At 59.9% G+C, this 22,815-nt stretch overlaps 2 protein-coding genes across 4 annotated transcripts; both read right to left on the reverse strand.

Moving 5' to 3' along the window:
* Positions 1–3,721: 3,721 nt before the first annotated feature.
* SPATA20 (spermatogenesis associated 20) lies at positions 3,722–11,743 on the reverse strand. The gene is made up of 16 exons (XM_081110730.1): positions 11,538–11,743; positions 10,391–10,570; positions 10,230–10,294; positions 9,900–10,054; positions 9,663–9,806; positions 9,362–9,563; positions 8,907–9,037; positions 8,704–8,808; positions 8,417–8,491; positions 8,111–8,320; positions 7,830–8,022; positions 7,341–7,509; positions 6,859–7,070; positions 5,159–5,358; positions 4,195–4,275; positions 3,722–4,084 (listed from the first exon to the last, which is right to left on the reverse strand). The coding sequence occupies exons 1-16, from the start codon at positions 11,612–11,614 to the stop codon at positions 3,914–3,916; spliced, it is 2,370 nt and encodes a 789-aa protein (XP_080966856.1). The 5' UTR covers positions 11,615–11,743; the 3' UTR covers positions 3,722–3,913.
* Positions 11,744–14,241: 2,498 nt separating this feature from the next.
* Positions 14,242–21,253, reverse strand: EPN3 (epsin 3; the record flags this gene model as incomplete). 3 transcript variants are annotated; one of them, XM_081108834.1, is made up of 9 exons in its annotated part: positions 14,242–16,026; positions 16,228–16,455; positions 16,574–16,690; positions 16,791–17,060; positions 17,497–17,584; positions 18,526–18,654; positions 18,877–18,957; positions 19,625–19,743; positions 20,692–21,253. In XM_081108834.1, the coding sequence occupies 9 exons, from the start codon at positions 21,251–21,253 to the stop codon at positions 15,692–15,694; spliced, it is 1,929 nt and encodes a 642-aa protein (XP_080964960.1). The 3 variants fall into 3 exon arrangements, with proteins under 3 accessions (XP_080964960.1, XP_080964962.1, XP_080964961.1); XM_081108835.1 differs by having other exon boundaries at positions 15,692–16,026; positions 16,574–16,684; XM_081108836.1 differs by lacking the exon at positions 18,877–18,957.
* Positions 21,254–22,815: the final 1,562 nt, after the last annotated feature.

The following is a 22,815-nucleotide window of genomic DNA, read 5'->3' on the forward strand; positions in this document are numbered from 1 at the left end:
GGGTGCAGGGCGAGGTGGGGCGGGGAGAGCATTGAGGATTGGCGGTCGGGAAGCGCTTCCCCATTTGTGCTAAAGGTAGACCCGGAGGAACAGAGCGGGTCAGTCTCCCAAGCCTTCGGGATGCGTACACCACCGCGGAGAGGCAGAGGAATGGGCCAGATGACCTCCCGCTCCCGCCGCCCCCGCCCCCACTTCCGCGCTCCCTCAAGACTGCGCCAGTCGCGCAGCCCCCGCGCGCCTCCCGCCGCGTGGGGCGGGTGTCTCGGCTCCGTCCCGGGCGGGTTGCGCTGAGTGCGGTGGGGAAGGCCAAGCGGCTGCTGCGCCGTCGCCTCCCGGTTTGCCCTTTCTCCGAATCCCCGCACCGAGTTGTGCAAATGAGGCCGGGCTCATTTGCATTTCATGCTAATGAGCAGATCCCTTTGGTGCCTCTCTCTCCTGGCGGGAGTCTCTGCTCTCATTCTGCGTGTGCCGAGCCGGAGTCTTGAACTCGCAGCGGTCTTCTGGGAGAGGGGCCTATTTATGGTTGGCTCCACGTGTCTGACACCTTCTTCCCTCCCGCCGGTCCGCAGTCTGCCAGGTCTGCCTGCCCTTTGCGCCGGCCGACTGGGTCAAGAGGCCTAGGGAAGGTAGTGACTCTAACCATCCCCTCTCTGCAAAGGGGAAAATGAGGCCAGAGCGGCTTGGTCCTGTTTCCTGGTGGTCAGCAAACTCAACACCTTCATCCACCATCCAGGCCACCCCCTGTCTCTGGGCTGAACCCTGTTCTAGGGCATATGCAGAGCAGAAAGAGGGGTAGACACAGGCACCGTCTGAACAAATGGACACCCACATTTACTTCCCTGGGCGAGGGGCCTGGGGTGACCTGCCACCTAAGGCATCCTGGTCTCTGTTCATGGCACCAGGGTGCTCTGACATCCCCCTCAGGGGTGCTCACTGTTAGCCTGAGGGAGGGAGGGGAGAGGAGAGACAACCCATAGAAGAGGCAAAGGAAACCTCGTAACCATCTTTCACTCCCGGTCCATGCCCCATCTCTGGCATCGCCTCTGAGGGCGGCCTTCTCTCAGCAGCTGTGCAGTGCCTGAGTGCCAGGGTGCAGAGGACACAGCGGAGCTGGACAGGAGTCTGGAACCCCGCGGCACTTTGTCCAGGCGGGAGTAACACGGTTATGTTTGTAGTAATGAAATGATTCTCTCTCCCTCTAGGCTCTACGTTCCCTGAGGGCAGGCGCTATGTCCATTTGACTCACCAGGGCCTAATCTAATGTTTGGCAGATAAAGAGGTACTTAGTATCTATTATGTGAGATGAATGAGTGGATCTCAGGCAAGGAGAGGGAATGAGAAGGACAAGAAATTCCATTTTTTTGGTGGGGGGGGGGGGCGGGGGGGGGGCTTCAGTTTCCCAACAAAGAAGTTAGGCCTAAGTGTTACCTAAGCTTTCTTCTGCGTTTGAGGGAGCACCCCCATACGTGCACTGCTCCACCAGCGGCCCCTCCAGCCCTCACCCCTTTCCGCCTCCCTCACGCCTGGCCTGGCCGGCTTCCTCAGGAACCGAAATAATCTCCCCATCTGTGATGCTCTCTGCTCAGCAATGATACATTGTCCCATTCAGCCACCCCGCAGCCTTGGGAGTTGGGTGGTGGTTGTCCCATTTTTTACGTAAAGAAACCGAGGCTTGAGGCTCAGAGAGATGAAATTAACTTAAGCAACTGCCCAAACCACGAGGCCCTGTCTCCAATGGCCCTGGCCCACAGCTCCTCCCGGACAGTCCCGCCCACAGAGCAAGGAGCAGAGCAAGAGGGACCAGCATGAGGGAGAGGGGGTGCAGACTTAAAGTCCCAGAGCCAAGCAAGACTTGCCCTCTTTAGAAAATGCAAGCACTCCCAGAGAACTAGCCCTCGAAGGCCCCAACGCCTTCCTCTGAACCCACTTACAGGATCCAGGTGCCTGCCTGGTACCAGAGGGAAAGCAGACACACAAGAGCAGAAGGGAGACTGGAAGGAGGGACAGGAGACACCAAATGCCCCCTCCCTCACAGCTGGCTCGAGTGGTCTTTATTGGATCCTGAAGGCCCCAGCAAGAACCAGACGTGCTGAGCCACCTCAGGCCAATCTCTTAGCCTCTCTGGGCCTTGAATATCTTTATCCAGAGGCCGAAAGTACACTCACCTTGCCACCTCATTCATGAGGGCCAATGGGATGACAGAGACAAGAGGACTTTGCAAACTGCCTAGACCAGTGGTTCTCAACCTTCTGGCCCTTTAAATACAGTTCCTCATGTTGTGACCCAACCATAAAATTATTTTCGTTGCTGCTTCATAACTGTAATGTTGCTACTGTTATGAATCGTAATGTAAATATCTGATATGCAGGATGGTCTTAGGCGAACCCTGTGAAAGGGTCGTTCGACCGCCAAAGGGGTCGCACAACCCACAGGTTGAGAACCGCTGGCCTAGACCTTTCCAAAGCTGAGGCTGGGGGTGCCAAAAAGGCCACCTGTGCTTCTCAGGGCTCCACCTCCTTCCTCACTGCCCCCAGACCAGGCTCTCTTTGCCCAGCCCTCGGATTTCCTGGCAAGGCTGGGCAGGCTCCGGCCGGAAAGGGGACAGCTGACCTTGTTGGCCGGAGCCCTAATCCCCTCCAGATGGGCCGGTGGCTTGCACAGAGGGCCCAGCTGCCCGGATAAACCCTGTTTCCCAGTGACCATGTGTGACTGTGTGTGACCGTGCCCAGGGGGTGGCCAGGGTCCTCAGCAGACCTTGGAGTGACTCAGTCCAGTCTCCAGCTCCTTCATGCCCCGCTCCTCCCGCTGCTGGCATCCCCACAGCAGTGGCCACACTCGGGTCTGGTGTCCAGCAGCTCCTCCCGGCTATCTGTGCTGTTGGCTCTGAGGCGGCAAGGCTCAGCAGGCTCCTGAAGGTCAGGGACGGGGGACAGCTCCGTCCCCTCCTCCCTACCTGTCAGCCCCTTCACCCCACACCTGCCCTTCCCAAAGCGCAATTCCTAGTGCCCTCCACATGGTGGAAGCTCGATGGGGTTCCTGGGGGCTGTGAAGGGGTGGGTGCCAAGAAGGAGACTTGTGAGGATCTTCCAACATTGAGGGGACAGGAGGTCCTGGGAAGGCACAGCTTTCCCTGCAGCAGGAAGGACTCTGATTCAGAGGGCTTCCAACTCAATAGGCATTCCAAGTGAGAGGAACTCTGCCCCTGACCTGGATGTCCTGCAGGAAGGCTTGGCTCCATCCTGCTGAGGCCGAGGGCTGGATGGACACCCCAAAAGAAACATCCTTGGTCCTGCTAACAGCAGCTCCCACAATGTGCCAGAGCGTATGGAAATATTGTCATTTCATGGAAAATAAAAGTTAGTAGAAAGCATCTTCCTACCCCTTCCCCAGCTTAAAACAAGAGGGGGTGATGGGAAGCGGGGGGCAGGCTCCTTGCTCAACCCCACCTGAGGGCAAGAATTGGCTTTTCCCCTCCTGGGCAAGTCCACACTCCACCCCACTCCCACCCTCGGTGGTCACTGGTCATTACTGGTCCCCTGACCTCAATTTTATCCAGAACATAGTAGCCGTGGCCAGGGGCAGGGTGACCTCTGAAGGTGAAGGAGGAATTTGAGAAGGCAGAGGGGTCCGTTAGGGGCTCCCAGAAGGAGGGGGCCTGGGCTGCTAGGCCTGGGCTGGAGTCTGAGGCCTCTCTCTCACAAGCAAGGACAAGGCCCCGAGGTCACCACGGGACACTGTTAGGTTTATTTCAAGGTGAGTGGGTGCCCATGGGGTCAGTGTGGATGGCCAGGTCACCTGGTGACAGGGTGCCCAGGGTTGGCTGCAGGCTCTGCAGGGCCCTGCAGGGCCCATTCTCTGGTGGGTTGGGGAGCTCCGCCTCCTGCTCCAGTCCCAGCCCAGGGGGGCCCGGCAGTCAGTGATGCAGCAATTTTCGCAGTTCACTGGGCTCGGTGATAGGCATGGAGCAGGCTTGATTCTCACACACGTAGGCGGTGGCTCGGTCTTCTAGCCGCCGCAGGGTACTCAGAAAGGGCAGCTGGCGGGACAGGAAGCTCGAGGGGTCCCCATCGGCCAGAATCAGCACCTGGGTGGCGGCAGGAGAGAGGGGTCACCTGGGGCTGCTGGGACACTGGCAGAGAGGAGATGCTGGGGAGCCGAGGAGGAGAGGGCGGGGCCAGGCTCACAGCCGCTCACCTTGTTAGGGATGTAGATGGAGTGGACACACTGCACCAGAGCCTTGGTGTCCTTGGCCTGGGGGTCTCCACAGATGACGATCTGGGCACAACAGGAAGGGAACTCAGGAACCCATCAACCATAGGGCCCCAGCCCCCTCACCTGGGCACCCTCCAGTGTCAGGTGCAGGGGGGCTGGACCCAGATCTACCAGGGCTTCCCCATTGTCCCTTCACCCCCTTATATCCTTAAGAAGAATGGGACTCTGCTCAGCATTCCCCAGACCAGCCACCAGGAGGCTGCCTCAGACTCATGGATGGGCAAGTAAGGACACAAACTCATCCCCCTCCCGACACACACACACATGCATGTGCATGCAAATACGCAAGGTGTCATGCAAAGTGGTAGTGATACGAACATGGGGAGACACACACATGGGCATGCACACACACCTGCACATGCACACACACACACTCACACGGTACAAACACACAGAGACCTGTACATGGAGAGACAGAGTCGTCACATATGCCCACATAGAGGCAGGTACCACATATACAAGCAACAGACACACACACAGACACACACACACACACACACACAGGGAGAGATATACAGGCAAATATGCAAACGTACGGCATATACCTGCACACACACCAGCAGACCCAACTACATGGTACACGGAGACATACAGAGAAACACTTCATCTGCCCCAGGGACCACCACCCACAGGGCCCCTGCCTTCTGTCCCCGGCTCTGAGTGCCCCAGTCACAGGCACTCACAGACGCACACTCACAGACCCCTCCACCTGCACAGAGCGGCCCTTACAGCTGTTCCCGCCAAGACCCCTGCGCACAGACACTCCTAGATGGCCACACACTCATGGGCCTGAGCTCTGGGGGACGGCCCCATGTCCCCATCTCCCACTGTGGCACTAGCTTCCCTCCCACCCAGGCTCCCAGCCCAAGTGTCCTCGGCACCCCACCTGCTTGAGGGTCTGCTGGTGGGCCGAAAGGGCTCGGACCATCTCGGGCAATGCCACGGGGACACGGCGCATGCGCTCAGAGAAGGCGGTCAGCAGGCACACACATTTGTCTATCCAGTCCTTGTGTCCCGTGAAGCCGTGCAGCCGAAGCAGGTTGTGGGCCGACACGGAGTTGGCGCTGGGCTCGGCACCGTCCTGGTCTGCAGGGTGCATGGGGGCAGAGCCCTAAGGGAGGGTCCCTGGGCGCCGGGACCCTGCCCCAGGACTGTGGCCAGGCCGGCTAGAGGGAGGGGAAGGAGAGGAGTCCCTGTCCGCCCCCGGCCCAGGTCTGAGTGGAATGCCAGCACAGCAGTGATGGAGAGTTTGCTCTCCCACAGGCACGGTCAACTCCCCTGCCCTAGATGCACTGTTGGTTCCCCCATCCCACTGATGACACCTCCATTCAACCACGCAGCTGCCAGCCAGGGTGGCATTCTCCTGGTCCCTCCCTTTCTCTCACCTCCCACTTCTAATTTCTCCATGAGACGGCTGGCTCTGCAGCCAGAAGAGACCCAAATCCTCTACTTCCCTCCTCTCACTCTTCTCCCCGGTCCAGGCCTTTGCCAGCGCTTGCCTGAACTGAATGCCATCAACAAACAGCCTCCTAACCTATCTCCCTGCTTCCCCGCCCCATCCCTTCCCCACCTCCAGTCAGAGTGGCATTCTTAGATCTGATCAGAGCAGGTCACAGTCCACTTAAACCCTTCAGAGCCTTGGACTCCTTGCCACGCCTACGAGACGTGCAGGGGGCCAGCCCCGCTCCTCACCTGGGCACTCTCTCTCACAAGCTCATCTCTGCCTCCATCCTCCATGGCGCAGGCTGCCCTTTCCAGGCCTCTCAGAGGCTGTTCCCTCTGCCTGAAATCCCCTCCCATAACACCCCCCCCCAACTCCTCCATGACCACAGGGCCCCATCTTGTCCTCTGACACCTGCTTACATGAACTTGTCACTGGTTTAGTCTGACCTCCCTCCAGCTGAGTTCTGCTCCACTGTTGTCTCTCTCAGTGCCTTTTATTCATCAAACTAATGTTTGTTAAGCACCCACTATGTGCCAAGCCTGTGCTAGACCCTGGGGATGCAGCAGTGGCAAAGTCCTGCTTTCAAGACCGGGTGAGGGGCAGGGGGGACCATTAACGGACCAGACACGTCAGGTGATGGTAAGCGCTACCGAGAAAAGTTAGGGGACAGGATGCAGAATGAAGTTAGGGGACAGGATGCAGTGCCATACTTCCTCATGGCACTCACAATTTTAACTGTGCGTCTGTGTGTTTGAGCATTTTTGCCTTACGTATCGCTATGTATTGGCTGTCTCCCCTGCTACACTATAAGCTTCACGAGAGGAGGAAACAAGTCAGCCTTGTCCGCTATATGAATCCAGGCATGCCAGTTACTGTGCTAAGCACATTCACAGGAGAGTTCATCTTTACGTCAACCCTGTAAGCTAGCACAGGTGTTCACTCCACTTTGCATATTAAGAAAATGAGGCTGAGACCAGCCCCAAGTCACTTGGTGAGTAAGTGATGGAGATATGCACCCAGGAGGGCCTGGCGCCTGCCCCCCGCTGGCTCTTCACCACCCACCCAGCTTACGCCGCCTGCAGGGTAAACCAAGAACCTGTTGGGTCCAGGAAACCAGGCCAGCTCTGCAACCCCTCACTGACCATCCTTCAGTCGCAGGGGCAAGCCAGCCCCCAGCTCAGCCTCGCTGCAGAAGTAGCCGCCGCCACGGGAGTCCCAGAAGAGCCTGTCTTGCGTATCCTGCAGCCTCAGGGCCCACTCGAGCCACGCGCTCTCCAGCGAGGCCTCGTACAGGTCCAGCAGGCCCCGCACCACGAAAGCGTAGTCCTCCAAGAAGCCCCAGCAGGGCGGGTTGCTGAGAAGACGGGCAGGGGGAGGGGAGAGAGACTTTCACAGAAGCGGCCCTTTTTGTGCATTCTGTCATTTAACACAAAAATATCTACCTCTCCGGTGGGTATCATTAGCCCATCTCCCGGATGAGCAAGTAGGCCCAAGATGGTCAAAAGCTCACAGCCGGCAGATGGCAGAGCCAGGATTGGAGCCTACCCAGAGGGGAGGATAGGAGCAGAGATAGGCCTGGGTGCCCGGGGAGACAAGCCTTCCTCAGCTGTTTGCCCACCCCCACCTGTGCTCCACGGTCCCCCCAGATCCTGCGTAGCAGGTCCGCATCAGACGGCTGCTGGCCACGTCAAACATGTGTCGCTTCAGGAACTTGGCACCATTGGTGGCGTAGCTGACCAGCCTCTCCATGCCCAGGACAGCTCCGGTCACAGCGTAGCCAGATACCATCAGTCCTAGAGGGAGGTGACACCAGTGGTCGTGAGAAGCAGGCCGGGGCCCTCCAGGTGTATCCCCCCTAATCCCCCCCAAGCCCTGACGCCTCGCTGGAGCCATTCCATGAGGGGGTAGGACTTGGGCTCCAGCACCAGGCAGGGCTGGGCTCCTAGCCTCTGTTTGTGACCCTGGCTGAGTTACTTAACTCTCTGAGCCTCAGGCCAGAGATAATCAACCTGATTAGGGAAAAATGAATATACAGCAGGTGTCGGACACACGGAAGGGGCCTTGTGAAGGGTAATTCTATGAACGGGTCAGGCTTCAGACACGGCCGTCCCACCGTTCCAGGCGGCCAGCATCTTGCTGTCCAGGTGCGGCTTCGGCCGACGTTTCCGGGCCTGGAAGAGTTTCTCCAGCCCTGTATTGAGCAAGGTCCGGACAACCTCCACCTCCAGGCCAAAGCGGGCAGCAGTCAGCTCCAGAGAATACCGGATGGTCAGCACGTTCTGCCCCTGCAGCTCCCCCTTGGGGTCCTGCGGAGAATAGCTCTTGTCCGAGAGAGTCCATGAGCCTGTCCTCTGGCCCAGCGCCCTGCCCCTCCAGGCTCCCAGGAGTCCTCACCTGACTGGGGCTGATGTTGCCGGCCTCCGTGAGCCCGTAGTGCTTCATGAGGAGCTGGCCGGAGGTCAGTGGCTCCGTGGCACCCAGCACGGGCTCTGGGAGCAGCTGCTGGACTTCTTTGATCGTCCACACATAGAAGGCGCCCTCTTTGGGCGGCATGCCCCGCTCGGGAGGCGAATCTGCATCCTCTGCGCTGTAGAAGCCTCCAGACTGTGGGGAGGGGAGAGTTGCTGGCCCCAGCCTTCCGCACGGCGGAGGCCCCGAGCCCTCCCGCAGCTAGGCCCGCCTGCCTCAGTGGACACACACCCGGTGACTCAGGTTCCGAGCCACATACAGCAGGATGCCTTTGGCAACGTCGGAATAGAACTCATCACCAGAGATCTGAGGGGAGGAAGGAGGCTGTCAGCAGAGGTCCCTGGGCAGCCGAAGTATAGGGGGGCAGGCAACATCCTCCCAGGAGAGTGAGGAGGGGACCTGGGTACTGGCCTTCTGGAAGGGGATTAGGAGACAGGTCAAGGGGGAGCCACAAGTAACCAGAAAGACCCTGGGAGGAGCAGCCAGGAGTAGGTAGATGGGCTGGGGTCAGGGGTCACCTGGAAGGCCTGTGAATAGGCCACTGCAAGCTGCCCCTGATCATACAGCATCTTCTCAAAGTGGGGGACGTGCCACTGGCGGTCCGTGGAGTAGCGGTGAAAGCCCTGTACAGGCAGGACATGGGTCTGGAGGCCGACCCCAGCCTCTGCCCCCACCCCACTGCCTCCTGCTGCCCCCTCCGGGGAGCATCTAGCCCCCTCACCTGCCCTATGTGGTCTCGAATGCCCCCATTGGCCATCATTTTCAGGGTGTGCAAGGCCATCTGCTGGGCCCGGGAGCCATCCTGGGTGAGTCGGTGGCTGAGCCAGTAGGAGAACAGGAAGCTCAGGATCACTGCGGGCGAGAGAATAGGGGGAACAGAGGGTGCAGATCTGGGTGGTCAGCAGGCCTCTGGCCAGGCTGGGGTTAGGATTTCACACAACAAGGCAGTCTCTCTGACAGGCTCGGGGTCAGGGGGTCAGTGGTCACCCCAGAGCAGAGAAGGTCTATATTCAGGTCAGTGTCAGGGTCACTGCTAAGGTCATAAGTCAGGTCTTGATTAGATAGCTACTGACAGGATGGGAGTACGGAGAACGGGAGGATAATGACCAAGCCATTGGCCAGGACAGGCATCAGAAGGCCAGGCTGGGGTGAGGCGGGCATGGGGGGGGCACTGACCTGGTGTGGGGAACTTGGGGGCCTCGGCGAAGCCGCCATACTCCTCATCATAGCCCTCATCCAGCTGTTGGAAGCAGCGGCTGTTCATGGTGGCGGCAGAGGGTGGCAGCTGGCGGTCACCCGTGCTGATCTCCGACCGGGCCAGCAGGGCTGTGGTGACACGCTGGCTGTTTTCTAGCAGCGCGTTCTTGTTCTGTTTCCACTGTGCAAGGCAGGAGCAGACCTGGAGGTCAGCTTGGGTGGGGGTCCCTGGTTTCCCTCGCCCTTGACCCCTGCCACCACCACCCCCATTCACACCCACCTGATCCCGTATTCTCAGCAACACTGTCCGGAAGCCAACGCGGGTCAAGCCATCCTCAGGGGGGAAATAGGTGCCTCCCACAAAGGGCTGGAGGTTGGGAGTCAACCACACACTCATGGGCCAGCCCCCACCACTGCTGGTGGCCTGGTGGAGAGAGGGCAAGGGTGAGGGGAACGCCCCCCCCCACCCGCCCCTGTCATGCGCACCCCCCCACCCTCCCATGGGAAGACCACGCACCTGCACGAAGGTCATATACACTTTGTCCACGTCTGGCCGCTCCTCCCGGTCCACCTTCACACTGACAAAGTCCTCATTGAGCAGGCGGCCAATCTCCTCGTTCCGGAAGGACTCCTCCTCCATCATGTGGCACCAGTGGCAGGTGGAGTACCCCACTGGAATGGGGCCAGGGGCCGCCGTGGGGACCAGTGACTGGTCGGAGGGGTGCCAGCCAAGGGGGCCCGACGGGACTGTGGAAACCCTGACCTCTGGTTTTCTGGGAGGTCCCCTGCCCCTATCCGCCACCACTCTGCTCCCCACCCCCCATCCCAGGGGAGGCCGATGCATTACCTGAAAGGAAAATGGGCTTGTTTTCTTTCCTGGCCTTGTCGAAGGCTTCCTGACCCCAAGGGTACCTAGGCCGGCGGGGTGAGGCGTCACTCAGGAGCCCAGGGTGTAGGAGGAGCTGAGAGCCCGGCCGCCCCAGGAAGGGCATGGGGAGAGGCACTCACCAGTCCACAGGATTGTAGGCATGTTGCAGCAGGTACGGTGACTTCTCACTGATGAGGCGGTTCGGGACCTTCTGGGGCGTGGACTGGGCGCAGTTGGTGCGGCTGCCCTTCCCTCCGGCTGGCATGGACACTGAACTGCTGACCGACACACTGCGGTCCTTGTCCCGGGAGGAGCCACCCCTGCACCAGCAGGTGGGTCAGGCCAGGGGTCTCCCTCCACCACTCCAGAGGCCCACTCCCCCCCACCCCTGCCCTCTGGCTCCCCTCCCGGAACCCCCTGCTCCCAGCCCAACCCACCTTTCTGAACCACGGGGGAGACTGTGGCCTTTGTGCTCCCCCTTATGTTTTGGGGGGGATGAAGAAAGGTGGCTCATTGGGGGCTCCCTGCCAGGTTAGTCTCCCCCAACTTCTCGGCCTGGCGGTGGGAAGGATGATGACTGTGAGGTCAGGGCAAGTCACAATGGGCAGAATGGTTGTTCAGGCTCCATTCTCTCCCCCTAGCCGGGCCCCTCCCCAGGATGATGGTTCTGGAGGCGTCTCTGGCATGCCTGGCATCTGGGATCGGGCAGAAAGGCCGCCCGGTGCCGGTGGCTGGACAGGGCGAGAAGAGTTGAGTCTGGGACTGGACCAGGTTAGGGGCAATGAGAGGAAAATCAAGAGAGCGCTCCCTACTCCACATCGACTCACATGGCACTTCTGTGGGGCCAGGTCCCTTACCAGTCTGCCAGGACCCCTGGTAAATCAGAAACTGACCCTGATTTCAGGGGGCTCAGTCTGGAGGGCGGTGCTGCAGGGTAGCCTAATTCATGACAGGCCCCTGCACCAATCAGGGCTGTGACAGGCCAGCCCAGGGTGCTTGCTGTCAGACAAAAACCCTGGCCTAGCATTGGGGTTCAAGGAAGGCTTCCAGGAGGAGGGGTCCCAACAGAGTCCCAGGGGAACTAGCCCTGCAGCTGGAGGGCAGGGGCTTGGAGGGCAGGAGGACGCTACTGCCAGGGCCAGGGCGCCAACTAGGGAGTGCAGAGGGGGGAGGGGTCAGGCGTGAGGGGCTGGCCAAGCATGCAGCCCGCCCGCCCGCCCGGGATGCCTGGACCTGGGGCCCAGCAGGCACAGGGCACGCAGTAGCGACCCACTCGCCCGCCCGTACCTGCGGCTGGAGGCGAGGCAGGGGCTGGCGCGCAGCTGCAGGAGGCCGCGGCACAGCCAAGTTCGCGCGCCCAGCATGGCTGCTCCCGGTCTTGGGCCCGTGCGCTGCGGACCCGGAGGGAGGGAGGGAGGGAGGTCTGGAGGCCGCAAGGGGCGGGCCCCGGCAGCGACCTAACCGCCGGCTGGTCTTGGCCACCGCTCCGGGCCAGTGACTGGTCTCAGAGCGCCTCCTGGTGGCCGAGCGCGGGATTCCATACAGGACAACCCGGGATTGGGAGCGCCTGGGTGTGCGCACGAAATTGGGGGGACTGAGCTAGACCTAAATCAGCTGTTTGAGGGAGGATCGCCCTCCTGAGGAGAACATGAGGGATTGGCGGATGCCAAGGCCGTGGAATGCCAGAGCCCTGGCTTATTTTGTCAACCCTTGCCCATTTTAGAAATGAGAAATGAGGCCGGAGCAGAAGATATGGTTTGTCGGGCCCATCCAGCCAGTGAGCTTTGCCTCCATGCTGCCTCTCCATATCAGGGTCCGGCTCAAATCGCACCCACTCCAGGAAGCCTTCCCTGACCAACAATGACGAGCCCACTTTCTGTCCCATCAGATACTTTACACACTTGTCTCATTTGCTACATTCTACCAATATTTATTAAGTGCCCCCCACTGCCTACCAGACACTCTGCTAGTTACAACGGTGGCAGAAAGACCAGGCACCTGCCCTTGTGTTGCGGCACAGTCTGATGAAGGAGGTAGAAGCTCATTTGAAAGCCATGCAAATGAATGTACAACCACCCACGGGGAGAAGGACCATGACTAAGTATAACAAGGAACCTGGTCTGGTGGGAGAGGCAAGGGGGGAAGGCTTCCCTGAGGAAATCATGTTTGTGTAGCAGTCATCCAAGAACAAGAGGATGGAATCTGGAAAGGACAGGTGAGGAGTACTGGGGAAGCAGGAGGAAGAGATATGCAAAGGCCCTGGGGCAGAGCAGTGTGAGTCAAGGCTGAGGATCTGCAGGAGGCCAGCCTGGCAACAGTTCAGAGCACAGGGAAGAGAGGCGTAGATGAGACTGAGGTTCGGGCCCAAGTCTTTGAGGGACTCCTGAGCCGGGAGAGGGAATTTTGTTGTTGATGAGAGCAGAGGGAAGCTGTTGAAGGGCTTGGTCAGGGGAGTGACCCTGCATTTTGGAAAGCTCCCTCTGTCTCCCCAATGAAGAATGGCCTGGAAAGGGGCAAGAGCAGCAGCAGGAGTGGTGAGGAGGCCAGAGCCGGACCCGAGGAGGCTGTGGAGGTCTGCACCAGGTGGAGGTGGAGACAGAAGGGGATGTCAGTACAGGGAGAGGCTTCGGTGGGGTTCATGAGGTCAATTCTGAACATGCTGGCTTGAGGAGCCCTTGAGACATACATGTAGACATGACAAGGCTCTGGGATGCAGAGGAGAGGTGGGTGGGCGAGAGGAATCTGGGTGCTCAGCGTGGAGACAGTGTGGGCACAGGAGAGATCAGGCAGACTGTAGTGAGAGGAGGGAAGCAGGCTCGGGCCTGGCTGGGGGAGTCAGGAGTGCATCCATGAAAGACAAGAGGGGAAATGGCCACAATGTCAAGGGCAAACCAGGGCAGGGTGGCACCCCAGAGGCAGTGGGACAGAGAGTTGCAAGGGGAGGGGTCCATGTGGTCAGACTCCAGAGAAGCCAACTGGGATGGGACACAAAAAGGTCCGCTGGCTTTAGCAACATGGCTATTGGCGGGCCTGGCAGACAGTGCTCCAGTGAGGTGAGGGTAAGAGGCTAGGTAGAGTGGGGTGAGGGGGCAGGGAAAGGCAGGGGACGCAGAGGGTATGGACATGATGTGAGAGGAAAGACACTTTCGAGATGGGTGAGGCTAATTGTGACCAATACCAAGGGGAAGGATTCGGTTTAGAGAAGGCAGTTGATGATATGGAGGAGAGGAGTCTCTGAGACGCTGGAATGACACCAGGGTTGGCAAGCCAGAGAGTCTGGTGGGTGCTCCCTGGGAGACATGAGGGCAGGGTCAGAGACCAGGAAGCCTGCGTGAATGTGGAGGAATCCGGGGTGACAACCACCTCCAGAGTGTGACCAGAGGTGAGGGTTGCTGAGGTGTCATGGAAATGCAAGGTCATCCTCTCGGACAATAGAGTCACCTGGGATTTAGCAAGACCTGGCTGAGTAGAAGACTGTGAGCCAAGACGGAAGCATGGCAAGAATGAGGTGGAACGCAGCCCTTGGGGGGGTGGCGGGAGGAGGCAGGGACAGCCCACTGGTTCCCAGCCTTCAAGGAAGGAGGGGTCTTACAGGAGGAAGATGGTCTGGAAGCAGCTATGGCGAGCGAGGGTGCCAACCTCTTCTTCGTGGGAATCAAAGCAGCACCCCTTGGGGGAGAGGGTCCGGAAAGCGGTGTTCCCGCGACAGCCAGTTTAAAAGAGCCTGAGTAGGGGAGAGGTGAAGGGCGGTCAGTGACCAAGAATGGAGACCACCTGTGTGGGGGGGCAGAAGACAGATGGGGGCTGGGTTCGCACTGCCTGCAAACCAGGAATGAGGGGGATGGCAGGTTAATCCTCCCGGTTAGCCTCTGCGGAGGGTGCACCCCGGGCCAAATGGACAGTGGCCTGGGAGGAGCCGCAGAGCCACCTCAGAAGGAAGGAACTCTTGTTCCCATTTGACAAGGAAACGGAGGCAGAGTCAGAGAGAGGTTAAGTAATTTACTCAAGGCCAGGGAGCATAACCACTTATTACTAAGTGATTATAGTATTATTATTAATTACTGTGTGCAAATCTTGGAGCAGAGTTTGAACTCTTGTCAGTCTGACTCCTAAGGAGGTGCTCTTGTCCGTCCTGCCTTTCCCAGCCACGGTGGGACTCCTTGCAAAACAAAAAGCGGCTCCTTTCCCCACCCCAGCCTTAGGAAGGAGAGCAGCACCGTGTGTCTCCCGAAACCCCAACTTTGGTGTTTCTGGCCTATGGAAGGCTACTGTCTCCCTGCACCCCAGAGGGGGTGGGGCTGGCAGCCTGCGGGGCCAGACCCTGAGCATTAAGGTTGCATCAGTGTCTGGTGGCCCAGTGGTTGCAGAGCATTGAGTAGGAAAGGAGGGATGGTGACCAGGGTGCTCCCAGGATGAGGTAACAGCCCCCCCCCACCCCCCACTTGGTTTCCCAGATCCCGCATAAGCCTTCGGGCCCCTTCTGCGTGGCTGAGATGGGGTTTACTGCCAGCCCTGGGAAGGAGAGGAGGACCACGCAGGTGGAAGGGGACTCAGTAAAACCAAGGAGCCTGGGGGCTCCTGTCCCTGGCTCGCCTGCCCCTGAGTTCTGAGCTCCGGAGGCTGTGGGCTTAGGGCTGCTTAGTCATTTCTCCACAGTCAAGCCCAGCACTTGGTTCACGACAGTCTGTCAATATTTGCCGATTAAGCCTGCTGTGCAGCCTGGGGCCTCCAAGCCAGTGGAGCCAAACGGTCTGACGCTGAGTGCCGGCCCACTCTGGGCTAGCGTGGTGACTTTGAGCCTCAGCCTCCTCCTCTATAAAATGGGTTTTGCACCTGGTTGAATGCTCTGCTGTCCTCATTTTGACCTTCGTAACCCAATTTCGGAGCAAGGGGCCCCGCATTTTCATTTGGGGCTGGGCCCCCGCACATAACGTAGCAAGTCCTGAATGGGAGTCATGTTACCTACTGCAGAGGGCGGTTGCAAGAATTAAAGCAAGTAATCTGCCTAAAGTGCTTAGCACGTGAGTGCGTAGTAAATGGGTTCCTCACTATTCCATCAACCCCACGCCCATGTGCGACAGATGAATGGAAATGATCAAGTGAGCGAGGGCTGAGGGAGCGTCTGGGAGCGACAGTGCCAGGCTGCGGGGGGGCTGTGCGGGAAGGGGGGCGATCGCCACAGCAGCCGGCACTTCGCGGTGTGGTCCAGGCCTGGCCGCCACGTCCCGCAGAGAGTCTGCTTGGTGAGAGCGAGACCCTGGGTTCCAGTCTTTATTGCGGGGACGTGGCCTTGACCCGAGCAGTCCAGTGGTCCGTCTCTAGCTCCAGGGCCTCCCAAGCATCTGGGTCGCCGTCGGGGCTTCCCCAGCGGATCCTAGCCTCGCCCCAAAGTCTGGGGAGCAGGTGGGCGCGGTCCGGGGCCTCGGCCGGCCGGCAGGTGCTCAGAGGAAGGGGTTGGTGCCGGCCTGCGGGGCGGGGTGCAGCGGCCCGGCTGAGTCCAAGGAGGGGAGCAGCGGCGGCGGCAGGCTCGCGGGGGGCGGCGTGAAGGCCCCGGCCCGCGGGAAGACGCTGACGGAGGCGGGGAGGGTCCCGGCGGCGGGCACGCTGCTCAGGGGGAGGGGCAGGGAGGTGCTGTAGGTCATGGAGCTCAAGGACGCCCCCAAGGGCCTGCCGGCCGCAAGGCCCAGCGCGGGCGACCCGGTGCGCATCTGGTTCAGGGTCGGCCTGCCCGGCTCGCCTGGGCCAAACGGGTTGGTGGGGGATGGAGCGCTGAGATCTGCAGAACGAGAAGGGGGGTGGGGGGGAGGGGAGAGGGAGGGTTTGGAGTGGGCCGGGGACATAGCCCTGAAATAGGAGGGGGACAAGATCTGGGGCTTTAGAAATAAGAAGAGTGGGATTCTAGGGCAAGGGCTGGGCTCTGAAAGGAGGGCGGAGGGAGGGGGCAGGGGAAACCTTGCAGGGGACAGGGGTGTTCTACCTGTCAGGAAGGGGTTCCGGGTCTTTGCAGCCTGGGGCGTCTTGACTAAGGAGTCAAGGTTGACCAAGGAGGAGGCCGAGGGGCCCAGGAAGGACTCGGGTGTGCGGGCGCGGGCCTCCTTGCTGGGCTGCGTTAGGGCTTCCCCCACTCTCCCCAGGTCAAAGGCATCTGGCTCCTTGGTACCATTTTGCTTGGAACTGGGGATGGGGTCTCCGAACAGGTCCAGCTCTGGAATACAAGTGGACGGGAGAGGGGCTGGTCACCTGGCAGGAGGAAGAGGGCAGAGGCCAGCTCGGGGCAGGACCCTCGTTCCCCAGGGCGGTGCCATCCCCTGCCTCCTGCTTACCCACAGGGCTGCTGGGCTTCCCCGAGGGCAGGGCCTGGGCACCCTCCAGCCCCGCCTTGGTCTCTGTGGATCCTGGAGGTTTGGCAAATGGGTCAAAGGTCGAGGTGCCACCTAGAGCTAGCCCAGAAAGAAAAGGGAGGTGAGATGGGCTGGCAGAAAGAGCAGGGACCCAGAGGGCCTCCAGCCCCTCACCCACACCCTCTGGCCCTTCACTTACCAGGGGTGTTGGACGTTTCCACCAAGGCCCCCCAGGGGTCAGCCCCAGTGTTGGGGAGTTTGCTGGGGGAGGAATTCTGTGCCCAGGGGTCTGTAGCGGGGGCTCCAGCAGGCAGCACTGGGGTCCGGCCCCAGGGTTCAGAGGAGGAAAGCGTAGGGGGCAGGTCCCACGGCTGGCTTCGGGACAGGATGCTTCCCGAAGGGACTGGAGACCAGGGGTCTGCGGAAGGCCCCCAGGAGGAGCCACCGGGCTCTGTGTTGGACCTGAGACCTGAAATGGGAACAGCATAGACATGATCCCAGGCTCACCCTGGGCCTTCCCAGTTACCCGGGCCAAGTTTCGAGGCTAAGGGATCCATTTCAGAGATTCAGGGTGCTGACTCACAACCACCCAGCAAGCTGGAGCCCAAATCTAGTAAGCTGTCCCAGGTGCCTGGACTCCAGGGCACGGGCAGCTCAGGCCACGTCCCAGGCAGGGACTGGCTAGGACAGGAAAGCCAGGGTGACAGGACACAGGAACACATTTCTGAGATCATTTCCCAGGAGCTGGGTTCTCCAGACGTGCTCCCCCTTCCTCACGACGACACCGTGCCACAGGGGAAGCTCAGAGACCCTCAGCTGTGGGAAAGGGGGTGCCAGCAAGTGGCCAGGAAGGAAGGGGCTCTCTGGGGCCAGCCTGGGAGGCTCTTGCAGCCCTGCATGCCCACCTGGGATGTCCCATGGGTCGGCGGAGCAGTGTGTGGAGGGCGGGGCAGGGGTGGGTGCGAAGATGTCCGCCAAGTCCAGGATGGAGGACTGTGGAGAGGAGAGGCAGCCATGGCTCAGAGGAGGGCGGGCCCAGAGGACGGCAGGCCCTGACCTGTCATTCTGACTCCAGCTCACCTGCTCCATCCATTCCATAAACACCTCGTAATGACCCCTTGCCTCTACACAGTGCTTCTCAGTTTGTTTCCTCGCCCATTTAGTGCCTGGTTTTACTAACAACCTTGTGCAACAGGTACAGAAGGTGGTGCTGTGCCCATTTTACAGATGTGCCGGCTGAGCCCCAGAGAGGGGGAACAATTTGCCTGAAGTCACACAGCCAGGGAGAGACAGGGCTGGGCTAGAACCCAGGCCTGTCTGACCCTTCCTCACTGCTCTGCTCCTCAGCCCATCAGTGGTAAGACTGGCCATAGGACTAGCTTACCTCCCCAAGTGTCCATGAGAAAACTGGCCACAGTGAACATGCAGAGCCAGCAGGAAAGGGGCAGACACGCCCCAGGGGTAGCATGGACAGCTTCGGAGGGTGGCCTTGTTTCCAGCAGCTACCTACTCCCTCCTCTTAAAGAATATGCACATGAGCTCATATGCCTGAGTCCACCCCCAGTGGTGATCCACCCATCACATCCCCCTAGTATGTCAGAGCTGGAACTATCCAACAAGCCCACTATACAGAGGAGGAATCTGAGGCCAAGACAACGACATGCCCCAGCCACAAAGTCGCAACTAATCCAGAACCCAACTCGAGGGGTCTCTGATCAGGGTTCTCTGCATCCCTTTGCCAACAGCTTGGTCACCAGCCTATGCAGTGTGGGACCCGACCTGGGACTGCTGCACCCCCTCCACCCCCATTTCATTGAATAAACACTTAGGTAGTGCTTACTGTATACCCAGCACTGTTCCATAATCTTTACAAACATGAACTCCGTTTATCTCCCAGGCTCTTGCCAGCCCACGCACCCCAGCACCCTCCCTACCTGGCTGGTTTTCAGCTTCTCCTCCTCCTTCCTCTCTTCTCTCTCGGGCTCTCTTTCCCTCCGACGGGGGGCCGCAGCCCCAGCACCATTGGCCATGGGGGAGTCATCTCCCCGCCAGGACCTCACCTCCTGCAGAAGGCACAGAAGGAGTGAGGAGAGCGCGGGCAGCCCGGGGCGGACTTGAGGGGACCCGAGCTGAGTGGAGAAAAGTGCAGGGCGGGAGGGAGGCAGCTGAGAGGTTAGGCACCGCGGGACCACCAGGTGAAGCGGGAGGAGCCTGGTTAGTGCCCCGTGAGCGCCGTGAGCACCTCCACCAGCACCGGCACCAGCACAGGAGGCTCAGCCCACTACCTTCTGGTGCTCCTGCCGGCTCAGGCGGAGAGCCAGCTGCAGCTGCAGGTCCTCGTCCCTGAGGGAGGTTGGGGGGACTGGCTGCCAGGGAGGAAGAAACAGGTGAACTTGGCCCAGCCCTCCCACTCCTGGGCCCCAAGGCAGCATAGCTCTGCACAGGGCAGGGGATGGAGAGCAATGCCCACCCAGGCAGCAATGTGGTGTGGCCTTCCCCACGCTGAGAAAGCTCATCCTTTTCTTCTGGGCCCCCTGAGTCTCCGCCGGCCCTGCTCCTGTCTGGTCTACCCGGATCCACAGAGGAAGGTAGCATAGTGGTTGTCCCTGCCACCCCTCCGCCCCCCCCAAAGGATAGCTGATGGCAGGGGTGGTGGTGGTGGTGGTGGCATGCCTCTGTGTCTCCTGGGAATGTGTGTGTCAGCATACGCACTCCCTTCCCCTCTATGAGGCGGCCGCAGGCCCGTACCACACTCAGCTACTCCAACCCATGACACACTCACTATCCTTTCCAGGCCCAGCCAGAGGGGACTGGAAGCGGGAAGTGGGCCCTGCAGGGACAATCCCAGGGACAGACAGGCCCTGTGTGTCCTTGGGAGCAGGACTAGGGCTTTGGGGCCCAGAGTAGGGTAGCCGGAGAGTCAGGGTGTGGGGACGCAGGCACCTCTCCTTCCCCCTCCAGTTCCCTCCCCATGCCACCCTCAGCCCAGCCCAGCTGGGGGGGGCCCCCTGGGCTGCCCGGGAGGGGCCTCACCTTCTCAGCCTCCTCACGGCTCATGGCCAGGGCCAACTGCAGCTGCAGCTCCTCTTCTCCCGACGTCTGGGGCCGGGCCTGCTCCAGGTCTGAGGTGTAGCGGGGAGATGAGGAGGAAGCTGCAATGACCATCATGGCTTCTGTGACCACACAGGTGCCCGTGGGCTCCCGCACCCCTTCCCCTCCAGAGGCGAAGGCTCAGAGAGGGAAATGGGGGGAAGAGAACAGCAGGCAGCCGAGGGCCCCAGGGGGCCAGGCCGTGTAAGGTTTCCTCTCCGACCCCATAAAGATACCAGTCCCTCCTTTGCAGACCCCCAACAGCTCTAAGGGGTGCCTGCTCAGAGTCCTGCAGCAAGACTTGAACCCAGGTCCCCCGACTCTTCCAGCTGGGCCCCATCCAGCCTGAGGTCAAGTGGGGTGGGAGGGTGAGATGCTCCAACCAAGGTCACGGCTCTCAGAGCCCACAGCGCACTTCTGGGGGCTTTATGAAAGGAGGGCCCTTCTGAGTAAATCTCGGACCAGGGAAGCCCCCACCAGGAAGGAGAGGAGGGTTGGGAGGTGCTCATCGGCCACCCCCATTCTCAAGGACAGGGCCCTTGAGGTGTGTGTGTGTGATGGGGAATGCCCCCGATGGGGCATGGTGTGCGGTGTGTCTGGGTGAAGGGCTGAGGACTTCCTGGGCCCGGTCTCATTCATTCTCACATCAAACAATTGAGGTAGACAAGATGACCCCTACTTAATGGGTGAGGACGCTGAGGTTCCGAGAGCTGGTTGTCCAGGCCACACAGCCTGGAAGGGGCGGGGGAAGGGATGTTCCTAGACTCCAGAGCCTGTACTTCTCCCCCACACCGTCCCACCAGACAGTGACTGACCACCACTAACAAATGCATACCAACGTCATTGTTTACCCTAGCTTGCTGAGCACCCACTATGTGCAGGGCATTTTGCCTCACACTTTATCATCCTTATCTCACGGCATCCTCATGGCATCCCTCTGAGGTCCGAGGGCCACGACTGGAACTCAGACACCTCTACGGTCCCCGGCCGTGCACCCAGCGCCCACTCACAATTGTAGGAGGACGGAGAGCCCCTCGAGCGGCCGTAGTCCTCACCCTGGCGGCGGCTGAAGCCCAGCTGCCCGCTGCCCATGGCCATGCCCTCCAGCGCCATGCGCTCCTTGGTCTTGAGGGCGTGGGTCCGCTCCTGCCGGAGGCGCTCCTCGTCCTTGAGCAGGGCCATCACCTGCTTGACCTTCTCGCGCACGTTGACGCCCTGGTCTTTGCCGTCGCGGTCGACGTACTGGAAGTCCTTCAGCGTCTGGATGGTGAAGAGGTTCTCTCGGCACTGGTGGGCCACCCGCTCCGAGCCAGTCTTGAGCAGGTAGTCCAGCAGCGTCAGCGCCTTGTACACGTGCCTCCAGTTCTTGCCGCTGTCGTTGAGCCGCCGCCAGAGCATGCCCATGACCTCGGCGAAGGCCACCGTGTTGAAGGTCAGGTCCGCAATCTCGGACATGAGCGAGCTGGGCGGGCCCCAGGGGTCATTGCTGGTGGCCTCGCGCACCTTGATCTCCGCCTCCGAGTAGTTGTGCACGATGTTCTTCACCTGGCGCCGCAGCGCGGAGGTCGTCATGGCTGGGGACTTGGAGATGGGCGCCCCCCGCCCCAGCCGGAGGCGGAGGGCCGAGGGCCACCGTCGTCGCCGCGAGGTCACGGTTTCCAGGGAGGGGCCGCCGCGCTCTCAGCAGGGCGGCTGTGTCCTTGGGTCCCACATGGGTCTGAGGAAGAGAGGGGGTTGCAAACTCGGGGGCCGTGGCCCACCCCGCTGGCCACTCAGTCACCCCCTGAAGGCCTGTGCAGGGTGTCCCTGCTGCCAGGAACAGCCTTCAGCAGGCATTTGTTTTTTTGGGTTTTTTTTTTTTTTTTACCTAGAGTTGGCTGAGGGTGATTCCAATAGGCCCTGGAATGCCTCAAGATCTCCCTACAATGGAAACTAGGGACCAATTTCTTTTCTTTTTTTTTTTTAATATATTTTATTGATTTTTTACAGAGAGGAAGGGAGAGAGAGATAGAGAGTTAGAAACATCGATGAGAGAGAAACATCGATCAGCTGCCTCCTGCACATCTCCCACTGGGGATATGCCCGCAACCCTCGTACATGCCCTTGACCGGAATCGAACCTGGGACCCTCCAGTCCGCAAGCCGACGCTCTATCCACTGAGCCAAACCGGTTTCGGCAGGCATTTGTTATGTTTCTTATTTTAGTTATGATTTAGCAGGCACTTCTAGCCTTGCATGCTCATTTATCTTCACGGCCACACTACAAGATGCTATTATTATTATTCTCTCCGTTCACAGAGGGGAGAAATGAGGCTTCGAGCGGATTAATTGACTTGTCCGAGATCACAGAGCTCGTAAGTGGGGAGTTAGGATAAACCCCGGCAGACACACCCCAGTCCTTAGCCTTATTGGGAGATATGACAATGACCCCCCCCCCTCCCCCAGGTATGCCTACTGGCCTAGCTTCTGCTTGGTTCCCTCTCCCCTTTCTGCCAGGATCTAGCTTAAGACCTATCCCTTCCAACTTCTCAGACCTCACTTTTCTCTCCTCATATTGTTCATTTTGTAGCTTGATTCATGTAATACTATTTCCTGGGGCCTTCTGAGCCAGACACAGGGCTCATGTCCTGGTGCACCTAAGCCCCATGGAGAGGCTACAGACAATCACAGCCGGGCGTGGGAGTGCAGAGGAGCGCAGGAAAATCAGGGGAGACTCCCCAGAGGAGGTGACGGTTGAGGTGAGCCCAGAGATCTGAAGCCAGGGGAGAGGAGGAGTGAGCCAGCAAGGTGTGGGAGGGACGGCTCAGAGGGAATGCTGCGAGCTGGGCCTCGGGAGGGAGGAAGGAGTATTGGGAGAGGCTGCCTCTCAAAGAGATTTAGCCGCCGCCACCCACGCTGTACACACAAGAGCACGGAGGCCAGAGCGGGGACACGGCCTGCCCACAGCCACACAGCACGTACGAGGCAGAGCTGCACTCACACCGAGGTCTCCAGAAGACCATTCCAATGTTGATTGTCAGTGTCACCACTTCTGTAATTAATTCATAGGATTGCTCTACTGTCTCAGCCCCACCTTCTCAGCCAGAAAGTAAGCTCCCTCAGGTCAACGCCAGTCTGGGCTCCCCAAAGCCCCAA

The sequence above is a fragment of the Myotis nattereri genome (genome assembly GCF_964212035.1).
Source record: "Myotis nattereri genome assembly, chromosome: 16".
NCBI classification, from domain to species: Eukaryota; Metazoa; Chordata; class Mammalia; order Chiroptera; family Vespertilionidae; genus Myotis; species Myotis nattereri.

Coding starts and splice junctions, on each gene's coding strand:
- SPATA20 (XM_081110730.1), bottom strand. CDS start 11,614: ATGCTGGGCGCGCGAACTTGGCTGTGCCGCGGCCTCCTGCAGCTGCGC. Junction 8,492..8,703: donor CCTATTCACAGGCCTTCCAG/GTGACCCCTGAC, acceptor TCCTCCCCTCAG/ATCTCTGGTGATGAGTTCTA. Junction 8,321..8,416: donor CTCGGAACCTGAGTCACCGG/GTGTGTGTCCAC, acceptor CCCTCCCCACAG/TCTGGAGGCTTCTACAGCGC.